This window comes from Hippoglossus stenolepis, chromosome 15, assembly GCF_022539355.2.
Source record: "Hippoglossus stenolepis isolate QCI-W04-F060 chromosome 15, HSTE1.2, whole genome shotgun sequence".
Lineage (NCBI taxonomy): Eukaryota > Metazoa > Chordata > Actinopteri > Pleuronectiformes > Pleuronectidae > Hippoglossus > Hippoglossus stenolepis.
The window spans coordinates 21,254,890-21,270,054 of NC_061497.1; the positions used below are offsets into that span (position 1 = coordinate 21,254,890).

The 15,165-nt window shown below is 42.9% G+C and overlaps 1 protein-coding gene across 3 annotated transcripts; it reads left to right on the forward strand.

Annotated features, from left to right (window-relative positions):
- The first annotated feature begins 570 nt into the window (after positions 1-570).
- Positions 571-14,516, forward strand: LOC118121876 (14-3-3 protein epsilon). 3 transcript variants are annotated; one of them, XM_035178093.2, is made up of 7 exons: positions 571-789; positions 5,740-5,939; positions 8,005-8,111; positions 9,223-9,429; positions 10,193-10,329; positions 10,661-10,714; positions 13,379-14,516. In XM_035178093.2, exons 1-6 carry the CDS (start codon positions 726-728, stop codon positions 10,666-10,668), a joined length of 723 nt encoding a protein of 240 aa, XP_035033984.1. In that variant the 5' UTR covers positions 571-725; the 3' UTR covers positions 10,669-10,714; positions 13,379-14,516. The 3 variants fall into 3 exon arrangements, with proteins under 3 accessions (XP_035033984.1, XP_035033981.1, XP_035033982.1); XM_035178090.2 differs by lacking the exon at positions 10,661-10,714 and having other exon boundaries at positions 572-789; XM_035178091.2 differs by lacking the exons at positions 571-789; positions 10,661-10,714 and adding an exon at positions 4,071-4,209.
- The last annotated feature ends 649 nt before the right edge of the window (positions 14,517-15,165 follow it).

Sequence of the window (15,165 nt, forward strand, 5' to 3'; positions counted from 1 at the left end):
AAAAATAGCATTTTAAATCATTTAAAAAACACACAACTCCTTTTAATCAATTTGTCACGTCAGATATTTACTGGACAAAGAACTTGTTTACCTTTAAGGAGTGATTGTGATTTTCACTTTATTTTACAACACTAAACAAAGGATTAGGGGTTTTAAACTAAAATCAAATTAAAGTATACAATATTTTATAAAAAAAGATAATTTAATACACGCTTACAATCAACACATATATACATACAACATTTTGGGGTTTGGTTTTAAGTTAATTTTACATAATGATGTAATTTTTTAGAGGCAAGTGTGATATGAGCCAACAATAAATCTGTGTTTGATCATTTTTAAATATGAATAAAAGTGCCCGGCTGGGTTTTATACGTATGCCGAATTGAAGAGTGGCTCAAGTGGAACACAATGAACTGGATTATTGTCATTTTACATGTAAATGCCGGGTGTTGTCGCTGAATGTGTGGCCGCGCCGGGCGGGTCTGGTGCGGTCCCGCGGTGCCCTGCTCCCGGCTCTGGTTTCGGGAGTCGTCGGGAGGGTGTGGGCGCGAGCACCGACTTGCGTGCGGTTCCCGGATGGAGCGGCGCCGCCATCTTTACGCCACTGCCACCGGTGGGTCTTCGAATCAGCGGAGCCGCGGTGCAGTAGCTGATCCGCCGAGCAGCCGACTATCTTCCTCCCCCCCTGCTTCCCACCGGGACGCCACGACCAGCCGAGCACCATGGCGGAACGAGAAGAGTGCGTGTACCAGGCACAGCTCGCCGAACAAGCCGAGAGATACGACGGTAAGCCGCCCTCTCAGATTCTGGTGCGAGCGGAGCTGCCCCGGTGCCGCTGCCCCCCCTCTGCCTCCCCATGCGCGGGCGGCTCCCGGGCGCAGGTAGAGCGGTTCACATGGAAGTGTCTGGTGCGAGGAGGAGACAAAATGGCGGAGACTTCTCCAGCCGAATGAGCCGCTGGACGGGTTTTTGTTTAACCGCGTCCATGTGGGAGAGCCGCGGGGATGAGTCGGGTCGTCGGGCGCTTCGGTGTCTGGTTACCGTTTACATTACGCGCTGAGCTAAGCTAGTCCCCCCCCCCTCCGGCTAGCGTTGGTTAGCAGCCCGTGTGGGATGCTACCTACCGGGCTAGCCTCTCCTCAGCGCCGACACGCGTCAAGCCGAACTCAATTCAAATAAAACACAGCAGACAAACACCCGCCGTGAAACGCACACTTTACCCGGGCGGAATCGGGAGCAACCACCCGACTCGTCCCGGGTTCATCTCCCCAGAGAGCGGCGGTGATTTTAAGCGATAACTTAGCATCGGCTAATGCTAACAATCATGTGTTCTAGCAGGGGAGGACCATGCTAGCTGGTCCAACTAGTTCCAGTGGGAAACTTCCCTGGGATGAGCATGTTCCTAATAAACCCCCAAAAAGTAATTTTACTTTTTAAATACTCTTCACAGGTTATAAACCATCAGCTGGTTTCATTACTCTGCAGTATTTGTATTTAACTTGTATGCTGCTGATTTAAAGAGGCCAGGGCTGCTGTGCGCCTGCGTGGGGATTGACTGGATTTTATATATTGTAAATATTATTAATTTACATATTTTTTTTTAGACAGTAAATCTATTAATTAATGTCTGGTTATGTTTCTGATATTTAACCTTACCAGAGCCTGCATTGCTTGGCTCCTATAATGGAGAAGCCAGTCCATTGAAAACCACAGGGGTCAATACATGTGTGCTGGAACACATGAATTCATGAGTATATGCACCAAATATGAGTTATTGTTATCGTAAATATCCCAAATAAGATTCAGTATGGTTCTGTTGTGCCACAGAACTGTACACCCACTAACATTGTGCGTTAGCTGTGCTGCACCTTCCAACATTGTTTGTAACCTTCCTGCAAACTGACTTCCTTGTCAGTAGCTGTTTTCCCTTCCTCCTTGTTCCATATGCAACTAGTTGAGTAGGTCTAACCCCTCAGGTTATGTACGTCCCTCTAAAGAGTACCTACAGAATCTGAGAAGCAGGGGAGGGCCATGCTGGCTGGTCCATCTAGTTACAGCTTAGTGCGATATTTATCTTAATTGTTGTTCTTAACGTTGTGCAAGCTCACGTTATCGAGATGATGATTCATGCACCACGCATTCACTCTCTGCATGTCAATATATTTGGCCGATCAGATTGAGCCCTGCTGCTCTAGATGATAAATGAAAGACACTCAGATCTTTGACGGGGGTTTTCCGTCAGTGAATCATTGTCGGAAGAAGAGAATCAGAAGAGAATAGAGAGAAAACCGCCTCCTCCGACTTAATTCTCCTGTGGAAACTTCTAGTGATCATGTTTGTCCCGGCTCAGATTCATCAATATGAGCAGTTGATTATATAAAATAATTGTGAAGTTTATTTATGATCCCAGAACCTGAGGGAAGTAACAGCACACTGTGTGTGTGTGTGTGTGTGTGTGTGTGTGTGTGTGTGTGTGTGTGTGTGTGTGTGTGTGTGTGTGTGTGTGTGTGTGTGTGTGTGTGTGTGTGTGTGTGTGTGTGTGTGTGTGTGTGTGTGTGTGTGTCACTCACAAACTGTGTGATCGGGCACATGTATAAACTCAGCCTGGGTAAAAACAACAGACTTTATAAACTTGGTAAATGTATTTGGAGCTGGAGGAGGTGGCGGGCAGCGCTCTGTTGGGTTTGATGCAGTCGCCGCAGCGCGAATGATAGACACAGAGGAACAGTAAATTACAGACAGAGCTGCTAAAGACTGTAAAAAAAGAAACTTCTCAGGGTCCAAACATGTGTGAAAAGACCCAAATTAACACTAAGTGGACTTAGTGGAGCTGTGCATGGCTCCCTGGTGTCTGCCTCGGATTTGCTGGTGCTGTGGGGACGGGCTGTGAGCCTTCTCCCGGCTGTGGAGCTGTCGTGGTCTCTGTGTCCATAGCCAGGGACTGTTTTTGTTTATTTATCGCAAGTCATATCGTTATCGCAGGTTTTTCAAGTATCGCACACTCCTACTTCAGCCTGTGGGAAACTTCACTGCGATGATCATGTTCGTAATAAACCGAATAAAGGTCATTTTACTTATTAAAAACTCATCACCGGTTATAATCAATCAGCTGATTTCATTACAATAAACTCTGCAGTATTTGTATTTAACTTGTATCCTGCTGCTTTAAAGAGGCCGGCGTGGGGATCGATTTGAATTTTATATATTGTAAATATAATTAACTTACTTATTTTTTCAACTTTTTTTTATAAAGATAGTAAATCTATTAATTCATGTCTGATTATTTTTCTGATCATTTTAAATGTATATCTTACCAAAGCCTGCATTGCTTGGCTCTTATAATGGAGGAGCCTCTCCATGGAAAACCACAGGGGTCAATGTCCTTGTTCTATATGCAACTAGTTGTGTAAGTCTAACCCTTCAGGTTATGTACGTCTCTAAAGAATACCTACAGAATCTGAGAAGAAAAAGAGCACGGTGGCGATCAGGTGTTATGCTGTGTAGGAGGGGTAGTCCACTAAGTGATTGTGGCATTCTCCGTTTCATGTTAGGCCCCTCCCTCATTCCTTTAGGGTTTGCATCACATTGATCAGTTCATCGGATCTCTGGAGCTTGACATGTTAAGAAAATGCTTTAACAGAACAGGGAGGTCATGGAGTGTATTGGAGTGCAGGCCTGGTTGGAGGGTGAAGTGTTCAAAGCAGCATACTGCTCCTCCTGGCTTGTAACCACTGAGTATCAGGTTTCACCAGCATGCTGCATAGAGCCCTGCTATTGGCTTCAACAGATAACACCCTGCCTGTGAAGTTAAAAGCTGATTGATTGATTCTTGCCTAAGGGCGAGCGGGCTTAGCTTGGTAGGTGTGACCCGTCGACAACTTTAGTTACAACCACCTGACAACTACAGAACCAGTTTGTCAAGGTGTTTATTTTCCTGCAATGTCTTCTTGAACTGCACCATGTGATTTGGTCCATGAGGCTCCGTGCTGTCTCTGTTTATTGTCACTTCACGGGGAATCACCATCAGAGCTGAGTGTTAAATTATTTTTCTGCGGTGCAGTTGCTGATCCGCCGAGCAGCCGAATATCTTCCCCCCCTGTTTCCCACCGGGACACCATGAACAGCCACAGCAGCCGAACACCATGGCGGAGAGAGAAGAGTGTGTGTGCCAGGCACAACTCGCCGAACAAGCCGAGAGATACGACGGTAAGCCGCCGCTCAGATTCTGTTCGGAGCAGAGCGCCTGGTCCCGCTGCCCACCCCTCTGTCTCCCTGCGCAGGTAGAGCGGTTCACATGGAAGTGTGTGGTGCGAGGAGACAAAAATGGCGGCGACTTCTCCAGCCGAATGAGCCACTGGACGGTTTTATTTAACCACGTCGGTTACCGTGTCTGGTTACCGTTTACGTTACGCGGTGAGCTAAGCTAGTCGCCCCCGGCTAGTGTTAGTTAGCAGCCCGTGTTGGTTGGTAACTATCAGGCTAGCCTCTCAGCTCCAACACGCTTCAAGCCAAACTCAATTCAAATAAATCACAGCAAACAAACACACGCCGTGAAACACACACTTTGCCCGCGCGGAATTGGGAGTAACCACCAGACTCATCCTGGACAACTCACCACAGGTTATAATCCATCAGCTGATTTCATTACAATAAACCCTGCAGTATTGGTGTTTAACTTGTATCCTGCTGCTTTAATAGGCCAGGGCCGCTGTGTGCCTGCGTGGGGATTGATTGAATTTTATATCATGGTTGGAAAGTGAGAGAAAAAGCTTAATCTCCTGGAAAATCCAGTTTTGCTTTTAGTTAAGAATTTACTAACAGGCCATCTATCAGACCTCCCATCTAGACCTTCGACCATTAACACTTGAAAGGGCCAGGTTACGCTGAGGGGCAGGTAACCGTCCACATCATAGTTTAGGGATGAGAGTGTTTTGAATAGGCGGTTCCTGGGTATGTTAGGAATGGTAGGAAATGCTGTGAACATGTCCCCAGGTCATGTTACATGGTAGAACATGAAGGGTGGATGACATAACAACGAGCCTGAAACTCTGAATAATGCAAGTTACATCATCCTTTCAATGTAAACAGTCACTGTGGTTGTAGTTGTTCGGTTTAGAGATCAGCAGTTGGTTAAACTGGTCAACGTGTTTGGCTCAGTTGGTGATGAACAAGAACCCGGGCACTGATAAGGTAGCATGATGGTGGTGGCTCGCAGTGGATGTGAGTAGCTCGGTGGTTCTCACACTTGTTCTGGCACGCACCATTCAGAAGCAGACTTAAGTTCAGCTGGAAAAAAAACATAAAACACAGGAAGCGAAATGACATAGTTGAGAGTAGATGGTTGTAAATAAGTGATGTGAACATTTCTAAAGCGTTATTCATATATACTTGTCCTTCAGTTAGGGATTGAAATATAAGGAAGACGGTGTAAGTATGTGAGAGGGGATTTCATAAACAGGTACATAGGTGACAACAAACGCTGAAAGAACAAATATACTTTGTTCAAAGACATTTCTCACTCAATCTTGTGGTTTTTGATCATTGAAGAGCAACTGAATTCAACTTTGTTTAATATAGGGTGAAAAACAATCAGAACTACTTGTGAAACATATTTTCCTCATTCTGTTCTGTTAACCAATACAGCTCAGGCCTAGATGTCTTCACCTATGCTTCTTGTGCAGGGGAACTTGAGAAACCCATCACTGATGTCCTTTGTTTTCTCCCTGTGTCTCTCAGAAATGGTGGAGTTGATGAAGAAAGTGGCCAGTCTGGACGGTTATCTGAACGTGGAGGAGAGGAACCTGCTGTCGGTAGCGTACAAGAACGTGATCGGAGCCAGAAGAGCCTCCTGGAGGATAATCAGCAGCCTTGAACAGAAAGAAGAATCCAAAGGCGCAGAGGACAAACTAAAGATGATCAAAGAATACGGAAAAACAGTGAGACATTTATATAAACCCAAGTATACTAATTGTTTACGTTCACAGGTTGTGGAGCAGTGAGGGATTGTGTTCAACTCTTTAGATGGTTCTCAGCTACAAAGGTTTGATCCTGAAAATTCGGATGTGAATGCAACATTTTCACATGTTTCTGTTAGCGAAAACAATCTTAGGTTTTTTCAGACTAAACACTGGTGAAATATACAGATAATGTAGATAATGGTAATATAAAATAATCATCTTTCTCACCTTAAGAATCTGCTTCTATGTTGCCAAATCCAAAGCAGTGAAAATATGATATTTCCAAGGGCATTTTCTTTGAAATTCTACATCAGACTGTCCTGATATTGCCTGGGTGACAATCTGAGGTGGTGACCTGTCATTGTGAAGTGAAATTAGTCAGGTAGTTTCTCAATTATGTAGTTTTGTTGCTTGTTCAGTTCAATTAATTTTGTTACCACATTAATTCATTCATGCATTCACAGACTGAACAAATGGGAAGTCCCATTTACAGGAAGGTTGCTTTTATTTTGAAGTCACTCTTACATGCTCATAGTTTAATGCGCACTGTGAAATGAGTGGATGCTGGTTTGCTGTTTACAGTGTCACCTGACTGACCTGGTCCCTTCCTGGTGAACATGTCGCTTATTCTTCAGTGTTTATCTGAGGCCAGAGCTTTTCTTCTTAATTCTATCCCTCTCTGCTCCACCTTTCCTTTTCTTACTTTCTTTCATTCTCTCTCTCTCTCTCTCTTCTAAAGCTCCTCCACTGACCTCTCGGCTTTCAGAGCGACTGGTGAGATTTCACAGCCCAGCAACACTTTGTTTAGTGAAATAATGAGGTGGGCAGCGACCATGAATCAACTTTAAATCACTTTTTTTTTTCTTTCTTCATCTCTGCTGCAGAGAAACTTGTGTTGCTGGCAGCACTGCTGAGTTCAGCGAAGCACAGCAACCTCCCAACCATTCGGGGGGTGGGGGGTGAGATTTCATGACTTTATGTAGAATGGATTTCACCCACACGCCAATGTGTGAAATCTGTGTTTTTGTCACTTTACTTAGTGGGAACTTCTGCTTACGTATAGCAAGGTCCGAAAGTCTGAGGCCACTTTCTCATAATACATTTTGGGGATTTTGTTGGGTCCTTTTAATTTCAAGGGCTTTTTAATATAAAACTGAGCAAGTTCAGAGCTGTGTCTCTGACAAACTAGAAACATTCCTGAGGTGTCTAAGTGCAGCAACTGGCAGCATCCCATCATTTAGCATATTGAGTTAAACTAATGTTAGTGCTGAGAGGTTTGAGCCTAATTGTTATATACAGCAAATGTATATCTGAATGTAGCGAGTACTTTCAGTTTTGGGTGCGGTGCAAGTTTCAGGTCACTGAGTTCAGGGGACACTAACATGAAATTCCACATGTTAGTGAAAGTAACAATGCTTTATTATCCCCTCCAGTGTTTCCCACGGAATTAATTCAATCCACGGTGTAATGGGGGTGCACATGCGCGCGCACTGGTAAACAGGCTATACAGTGAAAGATAAGTTATTGTGTGAGAGAAAGACTGTCTGTGTGGATGGTAACAAGTCAGAGATCTCTAATGTCATGAGAAGTGCGGCAGGAGAAATTAGAATACGAGCTGCCACAGTCGGGATAACTAATGGGAATCACTGCCCTCATAATGTCACGATGACGGCTGATGAAATCCAAACACAGAGTTGTATTATTTACAAGGACATGTTGCAGTATAGTGATGTTAAAGATGTCAGACTCTGATGTGTCTGACACGGTCCCTGACGCCGAGGCTCGATGCACCCAGACGCCTTTTCAGAGACAAATGCTTCCATGGGGACTTTCTAACAGCTGTCCTGTGGATCTCTGTTGCTGCTGTTGTGTCTCTCAGACTTAATGCGACTCTCGGCTTCATCGAACCTTTTAAATCAGCCTTGATTTGTTCTGAATTCTCCCTTTTTTTTAGATTCAAGGAATATTTAATTCCAGATGCTGTGATAGTGATGACGTGACCACAGAGATCCCTGACAGTCGTGTTTGTGTTTTTGTTCTGCAGATCGAGAAAGAGCTGAAGGCAATCTGCAACGACATCCTGGACGTACTGGACAAGCACCTCATCTTAGGTGCGAAAAATGGAGAATCTAAGGTTTTCTACTACAAAATGTACGTATTTGTAAGTGTTTGTAGAGTCATTCATGCTGTGAATCACACCACTTCTAAATCCTCAAGTTTCCTGGTGATCGACTATTTTAAGTTTGTATTTTATGTATTTAAGCTTCGTCCTGTTAAACCTGCAGTGGTTCCTCACTCAGTAACTAAATGTCGTTCTTTGCTGAGCAGCCTGTCTGTTGCAACATGAACTAAAACACGGTTGCTAGGTGGAGTTAATCTGTAGCTGGGCTCATTACGCTCTCGACTCCTATGAGTCATGTTTGACAAGTTCATCTACAGAAATCTTTTACCCTCAGTCATTTTCAGTCATAGTTTTCATTCAGATTTCAACATTTCAGCTGACTTTAGATCAGCCCCCGAGTCTTGTCCCATTTCGAAATGTTTGAAAAGGGTTGGTTGAGTTGCTGAGGAGGGAGAAACCAGTGCACGCCAGCACTCCCCGCTCCTCCTCGCCTTCAATAACCCTGGCATTGCTGAGAATCTCTAACACACAGCTCCAAGCCACAAAAGATATCATGTCTGTGCATGAATCGGTGGCTCTCTTGGATAAATAAATAGATGAGTCAGCTCCTCACAAAGGTTCGAATGGATGAAACGTCACCATGAGTATATCTTTCCCGGTAGACTCTTAGCAGAAGTTCTCTGAACCGGGCCGTCCTGTTTGCATATTGTTCAGACGCGTCCTTCTGACGGCACTAACCTGAGTTTTCTTTATTCACTCGGCTCAGTCAATGCTGAAGATGTTTGTTTGATGTTCAGTTCTACTTTTTGTTGCTTATAATGAATATGATGGAAAGAAAATCTCCTGTTTTATTGAGCTTCTTTGATAATACAGGAGATATAACACCAGCAGGAAATGCAGTAATGCCAGGAGGACCACAACAATTTATTTTGTACATGATCAATTAAAGACCATAATGATAACCCACCTTGAGCCAATATTTAAATGAAACCTAATGTGACAAGAAGATGTAAAAAGCGTTGTTAAAATGATATTTGAATACATCTTCAACCACTGGATATAAAGTTTTACCACACAACAGCCAAATAATCTGCTGTATTAATCAGCTCTGTATTAATCTCTCTGTTCCTTCTCCTTCAGGAAGGGAGATTACCACAGGTACCTTTCAGAGTTTGCCACAGGCAACGACAGGAAGGAGGCAGCAGAGAACAGCTTGGTAGCGTACAAGGCTGCTAGTGACATCGCCATGATCGAACTCCCTCCAACGCACCCCATCCGTCTGGGATTGGCCCTAAACTTTTCAGTTTTCTATTACGAAATCCTCAACTCGCCAGACCGTGCTTGCAGGTATGTTTACTCATGTTGTACAATAAAGGATGTGATTTTTGTGAACTTAATCACTAATGATTCATTTAAAACATTGACTTCATCATAGAGAGGAAACGTAAAGTGTGTTTGTTGGGTTTGAATTCCAGGAACACACTTTATCTGGGTTTAAACGGTCTGGGAACCTGCAGTTTGAGAAAAGAAACAAGTCAATCATCCCTAATCGAAGCAAAAATTACACAACCAATGTCATTTCTATTGTCCACTTTGTTAAATCATGTTTGCTCCGGTCAAATTGTCAGAAACTAAGATGTTGTAGATGAAGCAGATCAGAAAACTGGCAACTTAAAAACGTACAGATGGCTTCTATCCATGTGGATACTCAGTCTCACTGCCTCTGCATCACAGCAGCTGTTAACAGACTCGAACACAGACTGCATGACAGTACAGATGCTCCCACGTGTCAAGTTTATTTGTAAAGCAAATGAAAAACCAGAGTCAACCTAACTGCTGAAGAAAAGAACTGAGATGTATTTCAATGGAAAGGGGAACACTAGATAATAAGTGGTGAAGTTCTGGATCAGCTCCAGCAAACGTACGAACAATCACGATAAACCCTTTAGCCTCAACCAAGAACAGCTCGGACCTGAGGGATCTCGGAGTGGACAGGAAGCTCTGAGATGTATTTGAGGCCCACGCCATTCAACAACTTTAAAAACATATATATATATATAACCTATATAACCCAGTTGTTTCATATGAGCCTCCTCCTCTCGTCTGACAGGCTGGCGAAGGAAGCTTTCGACAGCGCAATTTCCGAACTGGACACGCTGAGCGAGGACAGCTATAAGGACTCTACACTTATCATGCAGTTGCTACGTGACAACTTGACACTATGGACCTCGGACGTGCAGGGAGATGGTGAGAGAGCTCATTTCCTTTTCTTCTCAGTCTACTTGTGTTTTCACTGACCACAACCCGTTCATTAATAAGTGATGCTGACCGATGATTGGCTCCCTACTGTCGGTGCTTTGACAGATGTCCTTGTGTTTTAAAGATGGATGATTGCCCTCGTTGCAGCTTCTGAGAAACACGTGTATGATTAATTAATGAGTTTTTAGGTAAATTAGCATCTAGAAAACAGAATAACCCTCTAACCATTTCTCTAACCTTTCCTCTCAGTATAGTGGTTCCTCTGAAATCAGCAGCCCCCCCTCTGCTCTAACTTCTCCTCTCCCTCGTTCTTCTGTAGACTCTTAAGGACAGCCCTCTCCTTCCCTCTTCCTCCATTATACAAGTGTATTTTGTAAGTCATCTCCCCTGTCTTGGCCTCACCCCCCACACACACCCCAGTCTTGTCTCACCAGCCGCACTAACGTCCTCACAGCAGAGTTCGGCCTCTGAAGCATCGTGGAACTCTATCTTTTCCTCACCACCTCTTTTTCCTCACAAGTGCACACAACTCGAGTGTTTGTGTCTCGAGTCAAGCGAGATTGTTTACTTCTCACGGGAACAGCTGATTACAAGTTACCATCCAACAGTAGCAACGCGGTTCAGTAGCATTTGATTGAATCCAAATGCTTTCCAATCCCATATTCATTGACCCTGTCCTGGCTCATTTTTTACTTTAGTGGTGATGGGGGGAAATGGTGTTTGCCTCTGACTGAGGGGCTGCTGCAGCCGGAGAGATTGTAGAAGCTAGATCCAGTAAACATCTGCCAGTACTATATATAATAGATATTATAAATGTCACTCTGACTTTTTAATAAGGTCAGGTACAGGTTTATCGTTGGGTCTCTCTAAACTTAGATACCTTGGGCTCTATATTCACTCCTGATTGTAAATTGTCAACAAAAAACAATTGGACGACTGAATGTTTCCCTCTGTGGTGGTTACAAAGATTAAACTAGATGTGACTCCAGCCTTAAAATGATCAGAGCTTACGGACACCCTGCTCCTGCACCGTGCACGCCAGCTCCGCAGCCTGCCAGGGCGCCGCAGCAGATCGTGCCTGTGTGAGGCAGAGTTTGGAAACGTGTGAACGCGGCTCAGTGAAGTGAGAGTTAACAGACACGCCGCAGTAACAGCATGCGAGGCTGCTGCTCCGTCTCCTGTGGCTCTCTCACATCCCAGTGTGCTGTGGCGCTAATGAGCACGGTTACGGTTTCTATTATAATCACGATGGATTCTCCGTCCTTTGTTATTTGTGCCTCTTAATTCTTCATTACACGGATGGCTGTGCTGTCTCTATGGTAACCTTTCCAAGCAACCACTCGGTACAGGTTCACGAGGCATTTTCACCCCTTCAGTAAATCTGACCACGGCTGAATTAACTTTGTCACTGACCTGCATGTTGTAGATGTAGAAATGACCAAGTTATGTTATTAACACACATCTGAGCTGATCCCAATCATTTTAAATAACATCTTTCCCTCCAGAATTTCAGTTCTTTAAAATGATGAAATGACGGCATATTTCTTTATTTTTTAATAACAGCACTTTACAGGTCGACGCTCTGGTTGAGGAGAATATTATCTTCTTAATGTTTGAAATGAAAACCCTGTCAGCACCTTCCTGTGGCTACAGCCTTAATTCAACATGACCGTCATTCCTTTTGACAGATCTGGTCTTTATACTGGCTCTATAGAATATATTTATATAGAAATGCTGACACTGTATAATTTCTGCAGTTCCATTATGTTCATGTATTTTACTGTGTGCACTGATAGGAAGTTTAAATTTGGAAAAGCTCTCAAAAATGTGCCACAGTCGACATTTTAATTCTCCGATCTTTCCTTTAAGTAGCTGTTACTTTACACCAAAGTCTTTATGATGAGATTTAATTTGTAAAGTTCCAGAAACAGTGTTGGGATCAGTTTGTTGTATGAAATGTGCACAGCCTCACAAACTTTAGTGACATTATCACTGTCTGAAACACTGACTGCATGTTGTTGACTTAAATAGAGAGGATGATTAATTCTATTAAATTACTATTCATATGTAAAGTGTCAAATCACAACATCCTTCATCTCGAGGCTCTTTACATGAGGTCTAGACCTTCAAATTAATCACAGCTACTCCCACAATAATATGCAAACACTTCTCTGTTGTCCAATCATCCAAATTTAATATCTTCAGAAGTTGTACAAGTGTACGTGGGCAACTTTTTAATAATATTGAACTTATAGTTTATCAAACCAAGTTCCCGAAACAAGGTTGGGATCAACAAAAGGTCCAGTTGCCTTCGTACACTTCTGAAGATATTACATTTTAATTTGGTTTGAGAGAAGAAAACTTTCACTAAGAATGGAAAAAGTTGTCTCCAGTGGAAACTTTCTGCACAAGTTTGTAATTGTTTGATTTTGATTTTACAGCTGAAATGTGTTTTATTTCTACAGTTTATTACTCACCAACTTTATTTTTCAGAAACAAACTCAAACGGACGTATGAACAATGTGGTTTTGTTGTACATGACGAGGTGTTGATCTTGTTCTAGTGTCATTAGTGTTTGTGAACTCGGATGAAGTCTGAACACGTTAACTACTGATTAGTTATTGGACATAAAATATTGCCCGTTGTCCCTTATTTAGTATGTGAATATAAAGTAAAACCAGGATTTAATGGACGTTTATTATGGAAAATGTGAGTCCAAATATTAAAGTGAAGGTTGTTGTTTTCGCGGAAGCCTGAGACAATATATTTATAACAAAATATGTGATAAACTTGGAAAAAAATATCTGGCAAGAGAAACCAAACAAAGATATGTTATCAAGTTGAATTATGGGACGTGTAGTGTATTTTATAGTTCAGATCACATTTCGGGCCAGAAGACGGAACATCGTGATTTCCGTCTGTTTATCGATCGACGTCGTGGAAGCTCCTGCAGCGTCGAGGTTCTTCTCTGATCTGTTTGTGACATCGTCATCGAATGTTAAGATAATGACGGCGTCCGTGTTTTTGTCTTTCTCAGCTGAAGAACAGAACAAAGAACCAGTGCAAGAAGTGGTGGACGACCCCCCCCCAGAGTGAACAACACAAGACAAGCCCTCCTCCTCCTCCTCCCTGGTTTCTACCCCCCCAGCCCTCGCTCCTGTCCCCAGCCACCGTTTTCAACTGGGTTTATACTGCAGCCCACTCTCTCTCTACCTTTTCCTCCATTTCTACCCATCTGTCACACCTGCTCCCAGTATGCACGTCATCTCCCAGTTCCCTCAGGACCCGCTCGGGTCTTCATTTCCTCTCCCAGGGGCTCAACCTTTATTTTTTCTTTTCTTTTTGGATGACTCCTTTTTTTTTTTTTGCAAGTCTGTACCCTTTAAGGTTCATGTCCTCTTTATTTTTGTGGGTTTTATTTTTGCTTTACTTTGCTCTATCATCTGTTGCCAAGTATGCCTGCCTGTATTTGTAACACACATGTGTGAGAGTTTATTTAAAGACGGAACTTTGCCGTTCAACTTTTTTTTGTTCCTGCGTGTGTGTGTTTTATGAATTCATCGTCCATGCTTCTGTCGGTCGGTTTTGCAAATTGCGGAAATAAAGTGGTGATGGAAGGTTCAAAAGGGACGTGTTAAAGCTTTTAGGAAGAACTAAGTGCCCTGTTTACTTCGTGGTTACCCCACCTGCTCCTTCAACACATCAATAGATCCTTTTTTAAAACGACAAACAGCAGAATGTCCCCCCGTCTTCAAGCATCACTCTGACCTCTGCTCTCGTCCACTCTCGGACCAAGTATTGTGCTGCGAGGCTGTAGCTCTTTTGCTAATGGCAGATAGTTAGGTAATGGCTTTTTAGCAGACAAAATGTGTGTGTGTGCGTGGGAGGGGAATGCTCTACACTCTTGATTGTAACGTAATGCACTATATTAAAAAACAAAACAAAAAAAGGTTTGGGAAATAGAGGCCTGCTGTATCTTTACTCCCCTGACTCTTCCAGGTTTCCTCTTCTCAACTCTCTCTTTCCTCTCTTTTCCTTCTGTTCAGTATGTGTAACGTGAATCTGATTTGTACTACTGGATATTCTCACCGGAGCCACAAGTACCATCTGTATTCTTACTGAAACGCAGCATGGAATTAACATTAAACTTCAGATTGAAAAAAAAAAAATGATTTAAAAACGTGAGAGATGTTTTTTCTTTGTACTTTTTAACAGGTCTGGTCTGATAGTTCAAGGGATTTTAGCCACTAGAGGGCAGTGCTTGACAGTAGCAGAGGTAGATACTTGCTTCAGATAAAGGCAGTGATGTATATTTTTAATTTGCAGTGGTGCAACTTGTCAGATCCTTTAATTCAAAAATGTAACAACTAAGGCCACATAACGTTTCTCTGCTACACTTTAGATACAGTTCCAGGTTTCTAGCTTGACACCCCCCCCATGAAACCACATTTACATCCACTAGATTCAAATTGTGCGCACACAGATACCAACCCCTTAAATAGGTCAGAATCTTTTTCATCAAGATTCAGACATAATCTATCAAATCAATATATATCTATCAAATGAGATATAAAATATGGATCCACACTGCATCCTTCCAAGTTTCTCGGTAATGGATCCAGTAGTTTTTCTGTAACCCGCTGTCAATCAAACATAGATGAAAACATACACTTCCTGGTGGAGGTAAAGATACTGCATATAAAAGTAAAAGTGTAATTTACTGCTTGTTTACAAGTGTTGTCCTGCTTGACCCCCATGACCTCAAATTATTAATACTGATGTGTTGATGCCTGATGATAATGTTGCTGTTACAGCTGACGACTG